Source organism: Alligator mississippiensis, chromosome 1 (genome assembly GCF_030867095.1).
Source record: "Alligator mississippiensis isolate rAllMis1 chromosome 1, rAllMis1, whole genome shotgun sequence".
Lineage (NCBI taxonomy): Eukaryota > Metazoa > Chordata > Crocodylia > Alligatoridae > Alligator > Alligator mississippiensis.
In genome coordinates, this window is record NC_081824.1 from 306551045 (window position 1) to 306573579 (window position 22535).

The following is a 22535-nucleotide window of genomic DNA, read 5'->3' on the forward strand; positions in this document are numbered from 1 at the left end:
AAGCACTAAGGAGAACATACACCATCAAGGCAAAGAGACACCAGGAGCACCCACTGGGGGACTAGAATGTCTTTACACAAATGCCAGGAGTATGGGGAACAAGTAGGAGGAGCTCACACTCCTATTTGCTAGCATGCAGTATGACTTGGTCGGCCCAACAGAAACATGGTGGGATTCCACGCATGACTGGGTGGTAGGCATTGAGGGGTACAAGTTGTTTAGACATGACAGAGTGGGGAGAAAAGGCGGGGGTGTAGCTCTCTATGTTAAGGAGCAGTACACATCTTCTGTCATCAAGGCAGGAGTGGAAGAGAGGAATACCGAGGCATTGTGGGTCAGGATCCAGGGGGGACCAGGGGAAAGGGACTTGGTTGTGGGGGTCTGCTACAGACCTCCTCACCAGGATGATGAGCTAGAGGAGGTGTTCTCCAAGCAGCTCTCAGATGCCATACAGGCAAGGGAGGCAGTGGTCATGGGGGACCTAAATTACCCAGACATCTGCTGGGAGGAACAGGCGGCCAAAACAAGCCGCTCATGGAGGTTCTTACACTGTGTGCAGGATCTCCACCTAACCCAGATGGTGTCCAGTCCCACCAGGGGTAGCGCCTTGCTAGACTTGGTCTTAGCAACGGGATGATCTCGTGGGGAACCTGCGAGTACACAGTAACCTGGGTGATAGTGACCATCACTTGGTAGAGTTCAATGTCCAGCGAAGGGTGAGAAAAATATCCAGGGATACTAAAGTTTTAGACTTCAGAAGGGCCAACTTTAGTAAACTTAGGAACCTAGTTAGTGAGGTGGCCGAACACAAGAGCATTGAGCTAATGGGGGTCCAAGAGGGTTGGAAGTTTCTCAAGGGAGTGATCTTTGGGGCACAAAAGGAGCCTATCCCCTTACGCAGGAAAGGGGCTAAGGGGCTAAAAAAGCCCCCTTGGCTGAACAGGGAGCTTCAGGAAAGACTGGGGGCAAAGAAAGATTTATAAGCAGTGGAAGCAGGGGGCAGCTACCAAGGAGGCATACACCACCCTGGCGCGCTATTGTAGGGAGTCAGGCAGGCCAAAGCAGGACTGGAGCTTAGGCTGGCTACAATTAAGGACAATAGAAAGTTCTTCTACAGATACATAGCGAGCAAAAAGAAAGCGCAGAGTAGCATAGGGCCCCTGCAGGACAAATCAGGTCAGTTGGTGGTTGACGCAGAGGAAAAGGCAGAGTTCTTCAATGAGTTCTTCACTTCAGTATTCCTTAATACTGACCAAGACAATTCCCCCACCTTGAGCTTAGACAGATGTCCAAAAGGCACCAGACCGCCAAAGGTTAGTGCTGACTTAGTTAAGGAGCACTCGGAAGGGCTGGATGGGTACAAGTCAGCCGGCCTGGATGACCTCCATCCTCGGGTGCTGAAGGATTTGGTCAGTGTCATTGCTGAGCCGCTGGCACAGCTGTTTGAGCTCTCATGGTGCTCCGGCCAGGTCTCTGAGGACTGGAAAAGGGCCAATGTGGTGCCCATTTTTAAGAAGGGGCGAAGGGAAGAGATGGGTAACTTTAGGCCAGTCAGCCTTACCTCTACCCCTGGGAAAATACTAGAAAAAATCATCAAAGAGTGCATTTGTGAAGGCCCAGCAGGGGAAACGATGCTGGAAGGAAACTAGCACGGGTTTGTCACAGGTAGATCCTGCCTGACAAACCTTATGCCCTTTTGTGACCAGGTCACACACTGTCTTGACACAGGAGCTGAGGCCTATGTCATCTACCTGGATTTTAGGAAGGCCTTTGACACAGTTTTGCATCCTTTTCTCATACAGAAGCTAACAGGCTGTGGAGTGGACACCTATACAGTCAGGTGGGTGGCCAACTGGCTTAGGGACTGCACCCAGAGAGTCGTGGTGGACAGGTTATTCTCGGCCTGGAAGGAGGTGGGCAGTGGGGTCCCGCAGGGTTCGGTCCTTCGGTGTTCTTTGATATCTTCATCAGCGATTTGGACATGGGTATGGAGAGCACCATCTCCAAGTTCACAGATGATACCAAGTTATGGGGCAAAGTTAACACACTGGAGGGCAGGGAGCAGATACAGGCTGATCTGGACAGGTTGGATCAATGGGCGGAATGAAAAAGCATGCAATTCAACAAAGATAAATGGAAGGTACTCCACCTAGGGAGAAGGAATCCCCAGCACACCTATAGGTTGGGGGAAGACCTCCTCAGCAGCTCAGAGGCTGAGAGAGATCTTGGAGTCATAGTTGACTCCAAGAAGAACATGAGCCGGCAGTGTAACGAGGCCATCAACAAAGCCAATTGCACCTTGTTGTGTATTAGCAGATGCATGACCAACAGATTGAGGGAGGTGATGCTCCCCCTCTATGCAGCACTAGTTAGGCCACAGTTGGAGTACTGTGTCCAGTTTTGGGCACCGCACTTCAAGAGGGACACGAAGAATCTGGAGAGGGTCCAGAGGAGGGCCACGTGCATGATTAGTGACCTCCGTGAAAGACCCTACAGGAGGGGTTGAGGGATCTGGAGCTCTTCAGCCTTTACAAAGATGGCTGAGGGGTGACCTTGTAGCCACCTACAAGTTTATCAGGGGAGGACAACAGGGAATTTGGGATGCGCTATTTACCAGAGTGCCCCAGGGAGTAACTAGGAATAATGGGTACAAACTAGTGGAGAGTAGATTTAGGTTAAACATTGGGAAAAAAATTTTTACAGTGAGGGTGGCTAGAGTCTGCAATGGGCTTCCAAGAGAGGTGGTGCTGTCACCTATGTTGAAGGTCTTCAAGAGGAGGCTTGACAGTCACCTGGCTGGGGACGTCTGACCTTGGTCCTCTTTCCTGCCAGGGGCAGGGGGTCAGACACGATGATCCATTGGGTCCCTTCCCACACTATAATCTATGAATCTGTAAGGTCTTGGGGTTGTGGCGAGATACAACACTCAAACCTGAATCTGGTTGTCTGTTTTTAGCCTAAGCTACTGGTGGAAATTTTCCATAGGTTCAGAGAGTGGTGGGGGCAAGCGAGTTATGGCAAGTTAGGCCACTCGTTCTCAGTGGTCCTTGGCCTTCCCACGGCACAGTGTTCAATGCTGTTCCAGGAGTCAGTCTGCCAGGATCACCTGGACAAAATAAATGCAAGGTAGCCTGTTCACTCACGCTGGCCTGGGCCAAATGGCCAGGAAACATCAAGAACCTTAAGTTGTAAAACCAGTGCAAAAAGGGGGCTCTTATTTGGAATTAATTAATTTTTGGGTCCCAACTTCATCTGATTGGGGATAACTGGAGTTTTGGGGGTTCGTCCCTATCTTTAAATCAAGTCTAGGATGCCCAGAAACTGAGACACCCAAGAAAGGGGTAGCCACCATTGAAAGGTTTTGTCAAGGCTTCTCAAAATTAGCTATTCTTACAATGCATGTGAGCCTGACCTCTGCATTCAGCTACTTTCCACCACTTGTGCACAAGTTCCTGAATCATTTATGGACTATCTTTGGTGCTTTTAAAATAACAGCAGAAACCACTGCAGGAACCTGAATAATGTTAATGGTTTGTTGTGGAATCTGCTGGCCAGTTGCAAAGTGACTAACGTACTCTATTCTAGAAACACATTAAGATGGAATGAGTGGAGATTTTTAACTTTTTACCCTACTATTGTCTACAATGGAGAGAACCAAAGTCAGGCCCATGCTCCATTACCTGTACAGCAACACCAGCCAACACCTGGTAGAAATAGTGAAAATGGTAGGACTAGGTTTTTTAGCACCCTGCTTAACTTCCTAGTGGTGGTTTGTAGCTCTGGGTTTTCAGAGCAGCACCAGTACAGCTTCCCAAGTTTGGAGCCAACATTTCCTCAAATCATCACTTTAAAACTGCAGACTGTGTCTTCTTACGTGTTTGAACAGCACCTAGCACAAGAGAAGCATCATTCTGACTGAAGCATTACTGAAATATAAATTGAAAGATACTCATTGATAATTACATTCAAAGCAAAGCTGGGCACACTGCTTTAGAAAAATATCTCAACCTCATTTATTTCTTCAGTTCAAGACCCAATCGCTATATAAAGTTCACATTAGATACATTTCTCACCACCACACTGCATGCACCCCAATAGACCTTCCATTTCCTGTCTGTTTTTACAGTTAGTAATATTCAGCCACTTTATTTTGACAGACTTTCACAACCAAGTGGTCTGGTATTCTTTCAAAATAGTGCACAGCCATTAATTTGTGTCCTCCATGGTGGCAGATACAATCATTATCTAAGTTCATGCTGAGGGGGAAAATGTTGGACTGTGACTTTTTCTGGACCTTGTGCCAATCTGATGAAGTTTAATAATCTTAGCTAGTAATAAAAGTACTTTAAACTCCCAGTCAAAATTAAATTCTTCCTTTAAAGGTTAAGAACAATAATTCTTAGCAATCTGCTTTGAGGGGGCACAACTGCAATTTGTGGTGGCACATACCTTCTAACAGATGAAATGTGACTATTATAAAGACAAACTGGGTCACTTTAAAAAATATTAGCTACCCCCACCGCTCTTAACAGAGTAGGAATTAGAAATGTTTTTAGAATTTAATGGGCAAACCACATCCAACCATTCCTAGACTTCCTTAGTGTATCCCACCTAGCTCTCAGACCTCTAGCTATCACCGTGCAATCACTTGAAACTGTCACTGTAAGCTGAGGCCGTGGGTTGCAGTCCCCTGCGTAACAACTGTGATTCGTCTCAACAGACTGACTCACGTTCAGACTGCAATTCTGTTCCCTCTGGAACAATGGCAGGTCAGTGACCAAAACAGACTCCTTAAACAAGATATTTACCCAGGACAGAAACATTTCAGACATATCTTAGAATCAATAACAGAAACCATGTGCATGCCTGTTTTACCATGTGCCTTCTCATAGCTTCTTCCTTCCACTGTCTTTCTTTGTTAGCCTGTCTCCTTGTTTGAGCTCACTGACAGGCCCCCACAGCTCATCCTAGAAGTAAGTTTTAAAAAAACCAAACTGTCTACAGCTCTTTCTGATTTGAAGTCTCCCAGCCTGCCTAACAACTAATTTTCTTCAGCCAGAACCCAGAAGGATATCATAATGTGTGCTTGGGTATTACCTAACAAGCCACTGCATCACTTCCCCATCACCTGGACAAGGGAGATGAGATTGATGTCATATATCTTGACTTCAAAAAAGCCTTCGATCTGGTGTCCCATGATCGTCTCTTGGAGAAACTGGCCAATTGTCGCCTTGGGTCCCCCACGATCCACTGGCTGGAAAATTGGCTCCGGGGTCGGACCCAGAGGGTAGTAATTGATGGAAGTCACTCATCGTGGTGTCCTGTGACCAGTGGGGTCCCCCAGGGCTCTGTCCTTGGACCCATACTGTTCAACATCTTCATTAATGATGTGGACACTGGAGTCAGAAGCGGACTGGCCAAGTTCGCCGATGACACCAAACTTTGGGGCAAAGCATCCTCACCAGAAGACAGGCGGATGATCCAGGCTGACCTGGACAGGCTCAGCAAGTGGGCGGATGAGAATCTGATGGTGTTCAACGCCGATAAATGCAAGGTTCTCCACCTTGGGAAAAAAAACCTGCAGCATCCTTATAGGCTCGGCAGTGCTATGTTGGTTAGCACTATGGAAGAAAGAGACTTGGGGGTCATCATTGACCACAAGATGAACATGAGCCTGCAATGCGATGCTGCGGCTAGTAAAGCGACCAAAACGCTGGCTTGCATCCATAGATGCTTCTCAAGCAAATCCCGGGACGTCATTCTCCCCCTGTACTCGGCCTTAGTGAGGCCGCAGCTGGAGTACTGCGTCCAGTTTTGGGCTCCACAATTCAAAAAGGATGTGGAGAAGCTTGAGAGAGTCCAGAGAAGAGCCACGCGCATGATCAGAGGTCAGGGAAGCAGACCCTACGATGACAGGCTGAGAGCCCTGGGGCTCTTTAGCCTGGAAAAGCGCAGGCTCAGGGGTGATCTGATGGCCACCTACAAGTTTATCAGGGGTGACCACCAGTATCTAGGGGAACATTTGTTCACCAGAGCGCCCCAAGGGATGACGAGGACGAATGGTCACAAACTACTACAAGACCGTTTCAGGCTGGACATAAGGAAGAATTTCTTTACTGTCCAAGCCCCCAAGGTCTGGAACAGCCTGCCACCGGAGGTTGTTCAAGCGCCTTCATTGAACACCTTCAAGATGAAACTGGATGCTTATCTTGCTGGGATCCTATGACCCCAGCTGACGTCCTGCCCTTTGGGCAGGGGGCTGGACTCGATGATCTTCCGAGGTCCCTTCCAGCCCTAATGTTTATGAAATCTATGAAATCTCCCTGTACAGACTCCCCAGTGTTCAGGCACTGTGTGGCTAATAAACATTCCAGTATGTAATCATTTCCCTTCACTGTCCAAGTTATACGTAGCATTCATGAAATTATTGAACAGAAGTATTCCTAACATTATGCCATCTCAGCTTCATGTCTGGAAAAAAAGTATTACAAACAAAAAGAAGAGTGTTTTGTTCAGGAGACTTCTTGATCTGGTAAATTTGCAACTCCTACTGTAGGTGGTCACAAAGGAGGGTACTACAGAAAATGGAGGGATCAAGTGTTTTTACTACTGTGCTAGCTAATCTTCTCCAGTTAGGAACTGAAAGTGATTTAAAGAAGAGGGAGAACATGGGTGCAGCGAGAGGTTAGGCAGACTGAAAATAAGTGTCTGAATTGGAAATTTACCAATAGATCAAAGTAACATCTCTGTTGTTATGAAAATCATCATAGGACATCTAATAAGGATCTCTAGTCCAGACATTTATCAAATAAAAGACCTCATCTCCAGCAGCACAGTGCCACCTCCTAAAAAACACTGGTAGTGCTTCAGAAGATTAAGAGGCACATATGGTGAAACAGAACCATATAACCATAGAAAATTAGGTTTGGAAGGGACCTCAGGGGTGCATCCACACATGCAAGCACGTGCGCTTGCAGCAGCTCAAATAGAAGCGGTGCAAATTTGAGCCAGGACTTTTTGCTTCAGCACACGTGCTCGGACATGCACTTTATTGTGGAGCAAATTGTGCCAATTGGGGCAAAATAACCCTGCCTGACTCCTCCTGGAGCTGCAGCCAGGGAGATCTAGAGCACCTGTGCTGTCCCCAGCAGTATAAAAAGCTGCCCCAGCAAGTAGGTCAGGGCTACTCACTCTCAGGAGCTTCTGGGGCCCAGCCAATTGGTACTTGGGGACATTACCCCTTGTGCCAGCTGGACTGCTGGAGTAGCTATGAGAGCTCCCTGCACCCTTTACCCAATGCAGCAGTCTGGCAGTGGGGGCTGCTGTCTGGCTGTGACCTGCTGTGCACCTGCCAGACCCAGATGGGGACTGCAGAGCCAGTAGAGGCATCTGCCTCTCTGGGCCAGCTGCCAGTGGGCTGTGACTGCAGGGTTGGCCTCTGTGCAGCACTACTGCCATGTGTGCCCCTGCCTGGCCATCTGGGTAGCTATTGCCCAGATGATGTTCCAGATGTGATGGCCTGCTTTGAACTATCAAAGCATGTCCTTCTGGCCCCATTTGGCCAGGAGGTCAGCCACAGCTAGATGGGTCCAAGGGGCCAGCTCTGAGCAGGCAGGGTCCTGCCACTGGCCTCCCTAGTAGGAATTCTGGTCTTCCCTATTGGAAAACTCAAAAATCCCTGATAAAAAAATCCCAAAGCCACTCTGTAAAATACCCCAAAATCCATGTTCCTCCACAATAAAAACAAAAGACCACTATAAAGAGACAGAGACAGTGATCAGGTGGGCAATGTTTAATTGATATTTCTACAGTGTTAAAGCAATGTGGAAGCCTACCAGTGTTTCTATCATAATAATAAAGTGAACTCTAAATACGTTTCATGAATTCATGAATATTTGCTGCCCTCCCACAAGGGCTACGGCCCCCCCAACAAGGGCTACGGCCCCCACACAGGGCCCAAATTGCCCCCTCAGGGGCTACCACTCCCCCCTCCAAGGCCCATATGCCCCACCCCAGCCCCCCCAATTGCTGCCCCACCTGGCGCCATCCCCCGCCAACGGCTGCAGCCCCCCCCATGGCTGCCCCACCACGCTGCAAACTTGCAGTGCAGGGAACATTTTTTCATTCCCACACATGCCCCTTGCCCCATCTCAAAGAGGTTTGAGACAGGGAAAGAGGCACATGCGCGCTCATGTGGACGCGCCCCAGGAGGTTATCTTGTCTAACTCCCTGCTGAAACCAGGACCAGCCGCAACTATATCAACTCAGCCAAGGCTTTGTTTAGCCGGGTCTTAAAAACCTCCAAAAGAGGTTCCTCAAAAGAAATGAAGTCATCAATACAAATATGTATAACATTGGAGGTTAGGCTTTTATTTAAGGCCAAAAAATAATCACAGCTTTTATCTTAACAAGGTGGGTTTACACACAGTTTGTTCTGTCACTGCTAAGCCAGTAGTATTAACACTGCTTTAAAATGCCATAAAATCTAGCTTCTATTATAATCTATAATACAAAACCAGTACAGTAAGCACAACCTGAAAGATCACAGTGTTTAAAACATTACAACAGTAGGGTTTTATTTTTTTAAGCAATAAGGTGCATTTCTACAAGAATAAAATCAATCTTGGTTCTAAAGATACTTTACCATACTACAGCTGTGCATGGGCATCACTGAGAAATGAAGCTAGGATGCAGCACTTCCTTATTACTCAAGAGGAGAATACTGGAATACAGCAAATGATCAGTTACTAACATGCACTAGATATGAAAAATATCTATGTTAGCAATGCGATTTACCTTTCCTTTTACATTTATAAGTACTTGCATCCGTACGTATTTTAGACATATTTAGTCATAGTGAGTGTAAATTGCTATCAAACAGGTATCCACTCATGCAAACACTAATATATATGTACTTAACTGTTCTCTTGTAAATAGCCAGACTGGCTTCAAATAGATTTGCTGTCAACGTTCAGTTCACATGAGTAAAGGTAAGCATACGCCTGAGAGTTTCAGGCTTGGGGGCCCAGGAGGATGGGCCTACTTTGTCAGATTTTGTACCACTGAAATCAATGGAAGTTGTAGCATGAATTTCAATGGCTGCCGGAACAGGCTCTACATGAGTACACAAGGTCAAATGCAATGGAAAAAAATCAGGCTCGTTATTAGGGCAAAAACCTCCCTAATCAGACATGTTTAATTGGTAATGAAGACTGAAACACTCTTTAATTTCAGTTTAAATAGTACTTTTCCTTAATATCAAATGTGGACATTTAAGATTATCTTGCACCCTCTCACATACAGTATACAACTGACCTCAGAACTTCTATAATTGATTTTTGGGTTTTTTTGGTATGCCATTATGTAACTTTGCTTAGGAATGTCACTATATAATAAAATATCTTTTATTCAACAATCAACACATTGCTATGCAAAATAAGTTTTAATGAAAAGAAGTTTTCTGCCATATCTATATTGTTGTAGTTGAACCTAAATGCCATACTCCTCTCTTTCAATGAAAAAAGGTGTTCTTTATATATCAAAAAGAAACTAGTCTTTCATCTTTTAAGATAATGCTGTTCACTACTTACATATTTATTTTTCAAAACATGACTTGAGGTGTTAAATGCATAGAGCAGTGGTTTTCAACCTGTGGCCTGCAGACCCATGGGGGTCTGCAAAATATGACTATGATCAATCAAAAGTATGCAAATACCCACACTTAAGTTCAAAGGGTTCCAGCGCCTCCATTCAAAATTTACAAAGCGGTCTGCACCTCCATTCAAAATTTTTTAGGGGTCCACAGATGAAAAAACACTGGCACAGAGTATATAAGTAGCAATGACAATATATTTCTTGGATTGCTCTCACATTGAATTTCTTCACATTACATTTCAATTAGTTAATTAAACTATATGAATGGATGGTGGTAGGTACTACTAACAGTACCAATATGAGCAGAATTGTTTTCAGTGACTATGCACCAATCTACTGCTTCTGATGAGTTTTGCTATTATAGACATTGATGTGTTTTTCAAGGCAGCAAAAACCAGTTAAGTACAGTGTATGCTGTACAAATATTTGTGCAATGAAGCAAATTCTGTGCTGTTCTCTTGGAAAATGCCTATTCACATCATTAAAATGCTGTATTGTTTAGTGGGCCCTGAGTTTTTCTGGCTTATGGCTTTGCAGTATGTCATTCCCTTAGTTATATGATTTTTTTCGTTATTTTCTTATTTGTTTTAAATTTAGCCTTAATGCTGCTTGCTACTCAATCCAAGCCATTTAAAAACAGCCTTAAGTTTTGTTGGTTTTTTTTCTTTCACAGAGATAGATGTAAGCTGGTTGTGCTAGCCAAAGATTATTCATCTATATGGTTCTTTTAAAGCAAGGTTCATCTTTAGACCTGTATAAGATTTATATCCCACATATTCTGATCTCCCTACATGCTCTCATATATGTCAAAGGACATGAAAGATATATAGGTAGAGAGGAATATTACAATTAAGAACCACCCTGCAGGCCAGAGACCCATTTTATTTTGGGTCAAATTGAGCGTCTAAGATGTACACTTAAAAATACAGGCACGTGCTTAAACAGGCAACTACATGCTTACACATACATTTGTGTTTGGAAGGCCTGTAACTCCATGTGCATAAGAGTAATTGCTTGACCAAACACCAGACTGCCTACAGAATGACCCACTTACTTCACACTTGCTAATTGCCTACAATGGTCACACTTATAGGTTTATAATGTGACCTTTGAAACATATCAATGTTCTCATGGTATTCACTTCACTTTTATATATTCAGTATCAGAATACCCAAGTGCCATTATTTAGTTACAAAGGTAGCTGAAAAATCTTCAAGGGTGACCACTATATCTGCATTCATTTGTGCACATTTTAAAAACAATTTAAGTGTCTGTTTTGGAAAATTTAGCTATTTTATCCATCCTCTCATGATTGTCTTAATAGAAATGAGATACCACAGAAATGGAAATATTCCATTTAAATTAATTTTTTGTTATAGTCACTGACCTGAAAAATCAGTGACAATATACAGTACAGTGATTATACCTACCATTAGGGAAGAGGCAGAGCCAGTGAGCAGAGGGCAGAGGGAAATGTGAAAATACTGTAATGCAAATATGTAGACAGTCTCTTTTTATATTTAGTCCTACAGTTGTTTTCAAGAGCAAAGGAACTGGATTCCTAATCCAGCCTTCTGAAGCAATTCATAGCATGGGGGCAAGGTGGAAAAGGAAAAAAAAAACCTGTATACAGAACTGAGGTACAAAGCAATGGCAGAAAATAAATATATTCCAGGCGTTGCGATGCTGGAAATGGTAGGAAAACACAAGAGGTATTTGTTAGAACTTGCACTTCTGGTGCTGGAAATTATAAATGAAACTCAGCTCTATGAATACTAAAATTACTAAACTTCAATATTGCATATCTAGTATCCTATTTCCAACTAGAATAAATTATTCAACAACAAGAATTTGCAGATGACTTGACAACAATCATAAATAGTATATAGCCCCTTTGGCTGATATCTAGTCTACTGGTTTACTCAATAAGAACAAGACACATATGCACAAATACATATCACAAATAAGCAATGACACACATAATGTACGGCAAAGTATGTCCCCTTTGCTTAAGAAAGCATAACCAGAAACACTGTTATGGTGTTGTACCAGTTAAATTCCCTAAATAGCCTTTATTTAAGCAATAAAACACATTAAGGGGTTTCACTTTAATATGTAAATGAGAGTCTGCCATTTGCTGTTCTGCATTTGGAAAAAGGCTGAGTAAGGGTCTCCTAGCATACAGTATTGTCATGGCACTAGCAGAATTTATACAGAGGTATGATTTTTCAAATCAAATAAACTTTGATTTGAATCGAATCAAATCAAATAAGATTATGGCACTGGAGTGGGAAGGGGTAACTTCCTGACTGAGACAGACAGTTTGATTAGTTTCCGAGAGCAGTAAGGAGAGAACACAAAAGAGCTTATCACGTTATTGTATGTCACAAAGAGAAGCACTGGTATCTGTACTCAAGTTCCTGCTAATATCTTAAAGCTACAAATATAGAAAATAGAGTAAAAAGGAGACGAGATTACGTGGAGGAAAGAAAAGACAATCCAAATATGCATTACAACTGACATTTTCAAAAGTGCCAGAGGGTAATGTCTACACCGCATTCAGGAGGTGTGATTACAGTGTACGTCAGTGTACCCAAACTAGCTTTAACCTAGCTGGATCAGTAGTATAAATAGTGAAGCCATCATTGAACAGGATCCAGTTGCTAAACAAGTACCTGCAAGCATAAGCAGGCTTGTGCTGCCCATGCTGAAGCCTGAGCCGCTAAGGCCTTACTGCAGTCAGTACCCAAAACAGTTGGATTAAAGTTTGAGCAGGTAGGTCTACATGTGCTGTGACAAATACCCTCCTACCACACTGCAGATCTATCGTGAGCCAGTTAAGTGCCTAACTCCATTAGACAGACAAGGTTCCTTGGGTGAATTTGATATCTTTTATTAGACCAACCCAAATGGTTGGAGAATAGTTATTAAGCAAGCTTTCGGGTTCAAAAACCCTTCGTCAGGCCCATTAGATAATTTTCTTTTTACATTCCACACCAACTGTTCATTGTTGTCAACTCATAAATTAGCATTTGCTTCTGTAGAAACTTGGAAAATGTACACAGACTTTGTTTGCAATTCTGAAGATCGGAATTTGAGCTACATTTGAGCCATTAACCTACAATTGCACCACAGTCATCTTAATATACAACAAAGTGTAGCAGCATATTTTTTGATGGCACACAAAAGCTTCACTGCTAAGAAAGTATGTGAAAGGCTTTTTAAGATGAAAGAAATGAATAATTCAATTTCAGCACAAGATGTTCTGCAAGGGACTGAAATATCTAATTTTGTTATATCAATGAACTATAGGTCTCACTCTGCTCATGCTGAAATCAATGGCACAACTTTTATTGGCTTAAAGAAGAGATCCGACTCCAGTATTCTGAAAGTGAAAAGTGATTATGCCTGCTTTCTTTTGGTGGGTGGATATTAATTAAGGAGCCCAGCATACAATCTTTATTCAAACAAGAACTCCTCAATCACAGGATTGGTCCCAGAATACACTATCCCTATGGCCAAAATTGCTAGCATGACCAAGGGTTGCAAGAAAAGGCAGGAAATTTGCTTGCTGGTGCTTCTGGAATACATAGCATATAAGAAGAGAATTCTTACTAAAAATGTAAATCAGAAGGAATGAACCCCATACAAAATTAAAAGTATCAAAGAAGACAGGAAGAATATTTAATTGTTACACATCCTGTCATTTATATGGAATGAGATTAAAAGATTAATAAAACTATATCCACTGAAAGTTAAACAAAACAGAAAAGTGAGACCAAATCCATTACCGTCACTGCATATTTTTTACTTTTTTCATATACAGCAAAAGCTGTGCTATCCAGCACTTTATTAAATCAGCATGCTCTATTAACCATCATGCTGATCAACATGGCAAAGGCAAAACTGGAAGTCCCATCCTGCCTGGCACTTCCAGTTTCACTGAGTCCCACTTTGCCAACTTTGGACCATGGCACAAGGCAAAGCAGCCTGTGCGGATCCGGCCCCCCTCCCTGTCCCCCGGCACACTAATGCCAGGGAGCACAAGTCCTGGTGCACCGGACGTGGTGGAAGGGGCGGCAGCCCAAACAGGCAAAGACGCCTCTCAGGTAACTGGCATATTTGATTAACTGGCACTCCCCATTCCCACAGATGCTGGATAACACAGTTTTTACTGTATTTAAAACACTGCATCACTGTGATCCTTATTTGTAAACTTAGTTTGTATGCTAAGAGTATCAACATTCTTTTTTTTTAGTTTCCATCTCTATTATTGTATTTATTCACCCTATGTTCTAGATTGACTTGAATTTTTGGCACAGATTTGAATCTACACTGAAAAGTCCATAGATAAAACTAATCAGATGCTAGTATGTTTTGTAGCACCAAAGATAATTAAACAAAGGAGAACAAGAAAAGATTAAAGAGAAAAGATTAAAATGTGATAATTAATGTGCTGATAAGTTCTTGCTCTGGACTGAATTGGGTGCCTTGGTACTGTGTATTTATCAAAACACAGACTGTTTTGTTCTGTTTGCATTGTAAATAATGTTGTTGTTGTTAATATTTGCAGAATTAAAACAGCCCTGAGTCCAGATAACAGCAAAAATCTACCTTTCTTTTTTTTTTGAAGAAAAACATCTTTCCAAGATTGTTTTGCAGCATAAAATAAAATGCAGTTAGAGCAGCTCTCTAAAAACTTGACACAGATAACTAGTAACTTTGAGCTATAACTAAATGATTATTTCAGACAATGTAAATTTGGAGTTAAATGATACCAAGTAACAGGGACAAAGGTGTGCACCAAAAATTTCACCTTCCTGAAACATAAGTAAGAACAGTACTAATTCCAAAAAAAAAAAAAAAATCTATTCCCTATTCAAAACTCAGGATGCAACCTAAATAATAATCAGATTATCTTGATGGCCAACTGCCCACAGATCTGAGATAAATGATCTTGGGCACATTTTGGATGATGACATGACAAATCCTATTAATCTTTCTTACAGAGTACTCAGTCTGACCTGAGGAGTCAATACAATGGGTATATGCACCTGTGAGATGTGCAATTTCTCCGCCCACAAGAATGAAGCAAGTAATAGTAATCCCTTTAAGTGAGGCCTTTCATCTCAAATAACTATAACATCTGAATAACACCTTTCATCCAGTGTACTTGAATTGGTACAGAAATGATTTGTTTTATTTACCAATTAAATGCTTTAGTGAAAGCCAGCTACTTCAGGGGAGAAATAATTAAGCACTACACAGCAACGTTAAATACGAAGCAGTTGATTCTGCAACCTAACTTATACAAGTCATTAAATCAATGGCACTAGGCATATGAATGGGTTGACTCTACTAGTATATGTAAGGTTTACAAGAGCCGGCTCCATTCTGTGGCCTTATACAATATCCCTTTAAGTCAGTGGAAATCTTTAAGGGAATGGGCTGTAAGAAATAAAAGCTGTATCTTCTCCAGTTGACAAAGCATGAGGAAAGTTAGTAGGCAGAGCGCTGGGCCTGGGTGGTACACATATGTTACTTTGCTGACTCTGAGTTATGGGTTATGATCTAAAATCTACCAGTCTTTCTACTGCCACTTTAAATTTGACTGTATTACTGTAGTCCAAATTTAGTAAAGGTAAATAATAGCGAAATATATTTTACATACAAGTATTTGCTGCTATAGAATTTTTAAAAATCTGTATGCCTGCATTTTCTTTAGTTTTCAAATAGTGTATGCTTATAATTTAAAATAGAAGATGCAATTTCTTCTTATGCATATTAGTGTTAGTATAGCTTTGTTGTATTGACCTTAAATCTCAAAAGCTACAAACCACTTGGGCACATACAGTGCATTTGTGGTATCCTTGTAACATTGGAAATAACTTTGTTAAGCCAAAAAAGAAAGAGTTTTACTTTAAGCATTGTATCACCCTTCTCCTAAGTTACTGCTTGGTATTTTATAAATGCCAGAATTCAACTAGTTTGCAGTATATCATTTTCATCAGGAAGTCATTTTATCACTATTTCTTTCAGTTTCCATATATGCATGCTCTTATTCAAATAATGATGCTATAAGAAATACATATTTAAATTTTTTTAATATATCTGGCAAAAAGTACTATTTATCTCCGAGCATGTTATAATGTGAGGAAACTGCCTGATTCCTATACCTTGCTACAAAATGTACTGATTTGTCTTCTACGTGGCTTCTATTTATCTTCTTTGTAAAAGAGAAGATTCCCATCCAAAGCAGTACTGCTACTGCACGGTGGCCATGCAGTGTTCCTCACCTTAGTTCTGAAAGGAAGGGTTAGATTCAGCTCTCATTTACACATGTGAAACCCCCCAAGGGCAATGGGAATACTGGACAAGGATGTGCATATGAAAGCAAAAAGATTTCAAAATATAATACCGCTACTAAATGTAGTTCTAGTACTAGTGAAGCTGGTTCTATTAAGAAAATACAGATTTTGCCTTTACACATTTCAGTGACCTTTCCTCACCTAGCAGCATGTAGTTTTGTAATGACTTCTTTTTATGGGACTCTCTTTAAACCTTTTGGATTAAAATCATTTTATTTATTTTCCATATCTCAACAAGTCAGATTTCCATCTTGTTTTTCCTAACTCACCACCACATTAAAGACTGGAAATGTCTCCTTCACTTTCATTTGAATAATTAGCAGGTTTTACTTCTTAGTACTGGTGGTGTCTCTCCTTTCAGTTTGGAAAAACTGTTTCATTCCCCCCATTTGTCAACACACTGTTAATTTTTTTTTTTTTACCCCAGACTTCCCTCCCCAAACCCCAGTATATTTAGGTTTTCACCTGACGCTGGCAACATTAAGGCTCACATTAGTGGCACCACTGAATGTGGCTTGTTTGCAAATAGCCTTTCAAGACAGATAAGTGAAACTACAGGTGCCCTCTGCTTGGCTGTTCCAATGTGGCACTGGAAAGCTGTCTTCTCTAGACAAATATACTGAAGAGAGGGAACTCGGCTTGATTGGGCTGCAGCAAGTCAATCAGGAAACACACAGTCCCTGAGTAGCCTTCGTACAGACTGTATATGCTTTCTAATGCCCGGGAGCCAGCCTTAAATTCTTCTGTAAATAAGAACTCTGCAAACCTAAGAAACAGAAAAGGAAAAAAAAGGAAGTCTTTGTTAATCAATTGATCTTACGGTATTCCCTCTGCATCTGCACATTTGTCATTAGAAAACACAGTTCAATATGTAGAACACTGACAGATTTCTCTGCCCATTTGTTAGAGCAGTGGCTTTCAATCTGTGGTCTCTGGAGGGGTCTGTGAAAGATGACGGCGATCAATCAAAAGTATGTGAATACCCACACTTACAATTCAAAGGGACCTCCATTCAAAATTTCCAAAGGGGTCCATATCCCCATTCAAAATTTTTTAGAGGTCTGTTAATGAAGAAAGGTTGGAAATCACTGTGTCACAGGGTTCTGCCCTTGGGGAGGCACCAAAGGTAAGGGTGGCTGCAGCAGCTGGGCCAGCAGCAGCGGTGGCTCTGTTACTGAGCCCTCCCCTAAATCAGCACTTGGGGCTCATGTCCCAGTCACCCATGCAGTTACACTACTGTGAGAACATGTTCAACACTCTTCAGAGATCCATATGTTTCTGATGTCTGTGTGACATTAATAATTCTAGAAATAAGATTCTTTTTTAAAAAACAACATTTTGGTTTTGGTCTTTGTTTCACAACATCCAGCCTGATTCATTAAAACAAGGTTTTTCAGATTGATGTAACAAATCCTGTAGCAGAGATATGGTTAAGTAGATGAAAAGCTCTCAAAATACTGCCGAATGAACAGGATGAAAATATATCACTAGGAATATTGAGTCATTTCCTCTTTCACAGAGGGAAGTGGAAAGAAACACATTCAGTATTTTCCTTTACAACAGCTGGGATGAATCAGAAAAAAATATCTAAATCAAAGAATAATTGCAGCCTGACAGAATCCCATGTAGGATTCTTCCTTTTGCTTCCACTGGGTATATTTACACGTGTGATTAGCATGGAGCAATAAACTCCGGTGCGTGTTGCACTGGAGTTTATTGCCCCCAGGCGCAGCATTTGAATGTGTACCTGGCACTGCAGTACATTGAGCTGGATAGGGCATGAGGCTGCTTCAGTGTGGGGCTAGCCATTAGGCAGCCTGTCAGCCTCTACATGTGCATTGCTGCGCCCTAAAGAACTGCTGTAGGATAGTACTTGTATTTACAAGTACCAACCTGCAGCAGAGTTAATTAGTTTGCAGTCTAACAGGGCTGCACATGTAGACATTGAGGCTAGGGACACACATTACACATAAACCAGTTTAAGTGATCAGAAACTGGTTTAAACATGTAACAGAACATAAGTTCAAGGCACATAAACCAGTTTCAAAATGGGTTTGAGATAAATCTGGTTGAATGTAGTATCAGACTTAACTGGCTGAGCTCAAACCAGTTTATGCAACTTCTGTCCAAGACCCCTTCCTGGTTTAAGTTAAACCAGAGTCCTCCAGCATGCCAGCATGCTCTCTGGGATGCATCCTCTGCTCCAGTGGAGGAAGGCTGGCCTTGCCCCCTCTGCTCCCTAACAAAAGCATGGACAGGGAGGGGTGGGAGCCTGGCTAGATGCTGGCCCCAGAAGGGAGCAGAAAAAATGTTAATTTCCTCCGCTCCCTCCCTCCCCTGTCCCACCAGCATTGGCAGTAGCCTGAACTGGCAAGGGAGAGGGTTTAATTCCCCACTCCCTGTCCCACGGACCCAAGTCGGGGTCTGCTGTGTGCTCCCCCCTCACTGCTGCAGCAGCAGGAGCACAGCCAGACACTAGCTGCCATGGCCACCTCACACGAGGGGGAAGGAAGGGGGGTTATTTCCTCCCACCACCTCTGCCCCTGGGGACCACAGCAGGGTCTGCCCGTCCTGACTACTGCCACCACTCACTCCCTGCATGGGGCAAGTGGCAGGATAAGCCTTCTCCTGTCCTCTCCACCAGATGCTGGAGGGAGGGGGGAATTACCTCCCTCCCTGCCCCCTTGCCTAAGGGGCCCTGTTGGCTGGGCTCTAGTCATGCCCCTGCTCTGCTGCTGGAGCCGTGAATGGGCAGAGCCCGGACGGGGCAGCAGCCTCTCCCATGGTGACTGGAGAGCATGAGCCTCTTCCTGGTGTGTGTGTGTGGGGGGGAGCCACGAGCAGGGGTCAGAGCTGCCACAGACTGCACAGGGTGCATGGTGGTACCAGGGCTCAGAAGGGGCCATAGCCTCACAAGTCCACCTCATGCCACCACCTGTCACCCTGCACAGTCTGTGGCAGCTTTCCCCACCACACAGCACAGCACCCCTCCCCCCCTGCCAGCAAGAGGCACGTGCTCTTGGACACCATGACAGGGGCTGCTTCCCTGTCATGGTCACTCCCCACTCTCCACTCCAGTGGCAGTATGGGGGCAAGTCAGAGCCTAGTCGGCAGGGCCCCTTAGGTGGAGGGGCAGGGAGGGGAGTTTTTGCCCCACTCTGCCCCTGGGGGACTGCAGCAGGGTTGGCCCACCCCAACCGCTGCCACTTGCTCCGTGCGTGGGGCAAGCAGTGGGATAAACCCCCTCCTGCCCTCTCCACCAGATGCTAGAAGGAGCTGACCTCCCTGCCCCCTGCCTAAGGTGCCATTCAGGCTAGGCTGTGGCCCCTCCCCCGCCCTGCTGTTGGAGTGGTGATGGGGGGGGGTGACCATGATGGGGAGAGCACCCCCTGTCATGGTGCCCCAGAGGGCAAGCCTCTTCCTGGCAGGGGGTCCATGTTGCAGGGTGGGGAAAACTGCCGCAGACTGTGAGTGGAGTGGTGGTGGCGATGCTGGGTAGGGCTAGTCCCCCCTGCCAGGAAGACTCCTAGTCCCCCTGCCAGGAAGCTTCCTAGCCTCCTGGCCAACACTCGCCCCCTGCAGAAGCTCTGACCCTCTGCTCCTGGCCCCTCTGCTGGAAAGAGGCTCATGCTCTCCAAACACCATGGCAGAGGCTGCTGCCCCCATCATGGTTGCTGCCCCCTTGCCGCTCCAGTGACAGGGCAGGGGTGTGACCAGAGTCAAGTCAGCATGGCCCCTTAGGTGGTGGGGGCAGGGAGGGCGTTTCCCTCCGTCATCTGGTGGAGGGGGAAGGAGGGGACGTATCCTACTGCTTGCCCCATGCATGGAGCAAGCGGTGGCAGTTGGGGTAGGCAGACCCCACTGAGGTCCCCCAGGAGCGGAGGGGGAGGAGAAGAGACTAATCCACCTCACTGCCCCCTCTGACTCAGAGGGCCCTGCTGGCCAGCATGTGGCTGCACCCCTGCCACTACTGCAGTGAGGGGGGCGTGCTGGCAGACTCCAGCTTGGGTCCATGGGACAGGGAGAGGGGAATTAAACCCCGTCCCTGGCCAGTTCACTTCAGGCTACTGCTGGGTTTGGCCACACCGCCCAGCACAGCTTTCCCGCAGCCGAAGGCATGCTCTAGAGCCCCCACCCCGCCCCAGCTCTTGGCCTGAGTGGCTGCCAGCATATGCCTGCATTTCCTCAGTCCAGAGGGAATATCTGTACAGTTGCAAACTGGTTCAATCTAGGCAGGTTAGACTAACCTGCAAAGATTGAATCAATTCAGGCTTCAGCTTTTTGAATGTCTGCCCCTAGCCTGAGACTTTACTGTGGAGCTAATTAGGCAGCTCTCCAGTAAACATCTTGTGTACGTGTGCCCAGTGTAAACTAGAAGTGACTCCACTAAAGTAAGTGAACCTATATGAATGTAAAATTGATGGAAGTATGTTAGGCCTATGTGTGCCATATATATGCCAAAGATCCAGGCTTGGTTTCACTTCTACTACATGCCAAATACTCTAAAAACCTTTAAAAAAAAGTCAATGTAATGAAACCAGCAGCTTGCTAAGCTATAGCTGCAGCTAGAATTGCTTTTGATATTCATGGTTTTAAGCTATATGAAGGGATTTGGGCCAGTGACTATGAAGGGTTTTGTACGTCCTGTTTGAGTTTCCCCAAGATGCTTATCATAATATATCTGAATAATGTATTGAGCGAGGTGTTGCTGTGAAATAAGAACACTAACCTTTGTGCTCTATAGATGTATTTAGAGTTTCCAGTAAGCCTGTATAGGAGTAAGAACACATAAGCACTACCAGCCACTCCGTGGCAAATTCCAGGTCCCTTCTTCAATAGGCCCTTCTGCCATGTTAGTTCCCCACAGCGGATACAAGTGTCCAGATACTGGGGCTTCTTGGAAACCAGGTAAGCTTTGGCAAACAGATAAGCAATGCCTAGAAAACAGTAGAGAGGTTAGGTTTTCATAAGTACAGTCTAGCTGGTAAAACACCATATTTTCAATACATAAGAACTGGGGTGTCAGCACTGTCTGATATGGCACAGCAATCCGCAGTGGAGCCTATTCCTCTGCCACACCTGTGCTTACTCTTGCCACAGAAGGGATGGGAATCAGTAGCGAGGGGAAGCACAGGCAGCTGGCATCTGCAGGAGGTGGATGCTTGAAGCCTGTGGCAGGAGTCAGATTCCAAAAGCAGCCCGCAGCAGCAAAAGGTGGCTGACCCCTGTATAAGAATATTCATATATATTTACGTATTCACGCATGTACGCATATTGGAGGGGGAGGGTAGTTACCTGATAAACTGAGAGAGATATGATGCATTTATTATAAGCCTTTGACAGTCACCTGCTATCTGATCACTTGTCCCTATCATTCCAGGGCTTATTCTAACATTCACAAACCTCAAATAGCTTAAAGTGACAGCTGCGCTTTTGCTTTTCAAAAGGCCCACCACAATAAATTCTCTTTATTTCACCAATTTTGAATTCCCATGAACTCTTCCCCCCAACCAAAACACACCAAATTACACTGATCAAAGTCACAGGTCTTGTACCAGTGACAGGTTCAAGACCCAGCCGCTCATGTTTCTACAAATAGAAACTAGAGAACTATTCTACAAATAGAAACTATCCACTTCTCTAGTGAGACATGCTACAAGTTATTGTAGCCAAAAAAAATCCTGAAATGCTGGTCAAATTAGTGAGAAACCCTCTTTCTACTCTCCAAAACGTTTTGGATAATTTTTATCAGTGATTTGATTTGATTAGCTTAAATTTCAATCTCAGCATGGTACAGCTGTGTTGTGGGTAACTAAAGAAACCTAACTTAGAAAAATCAAACAAAATATAGTCATAAGTATTAAAAAAAAAACCCACGCAAGTTAATTTTTTTTCAGAATAGCTTATCTGTGTCACGGGGCTTACCCATAATATATAAGTGTTGTGGTATAAATGATTTACTGAGGTAGCTGTATTCAACATGTGACTACTGAATGACACAATATAAAGGGCTCCCTGGGAAGAAGCAATTTCCTTATAAACATTAAGATCTTAATACTTTGCATTTTATTAGGTTCAAAGAAAGTGCTGTATCTCACTGGAAAGTACATGCTTTCCAACAGCAGTGTAAAACATCCATTTCTAGCTCTGATGCACTGCACTGCAAGATAGCAGGCTATAAATCTGCCACTTAACGTGGGATTAACTATTGCCCACTGTACATGTCAAACTATATACTGCTCTAGAAAAATCATTCACCTTTGAGGAATAAGCAAGAAATGTTCATCCAGTAGGCTGTTTTGTTTTAAAAAATTGGGACTGTTTGAAATGCCACTGAGGTTTGCAATACCGGAAGTACTAACAAGGCGATGGATAAAAGGACAGTTCTGGTCAGTGGCTAACCTGCCAGAAAAGGCAATTTTCTTTCTTTCGAAGAAAAAAGTTAAGTGAACAAAATAGATTGGTACTGCAACACTGTCAGTTTTGCTGTAGTTTTGTAATTTTATGCTAAGA

The 22535-nt window shown here is 43.8% G+C and overlaps 1 protein-coding gene across 1 annotated transcript in view; it reads right to left on the minus strand.

Moving 5' to 3' along the window:
- Positions 1-8347: 8347 nt before the first annotated feature.
- LANCL3 (LanC like family member 3) overlaps positions 8348-22535 on the minus strand; it is a 42381-nt gene continuing 28193 nt past the window's right edge. Inside the window, exons 4-5 of the mRNA XM_006273653.4 lie at positions 20752-20959; positions 8348-16788 (exon numbers count right to left, since the gene is read on the minus strand). Coding sequence (XP_006273715.3) covers positions 16629-16788; positions 20752-20959 — 368 coding nt within the window. The 3' untranslated portion in view covers positions 8348-16628. The remainder of the gene's footprint in view (positions 16789-20751; positions 20960-22535) is intronic.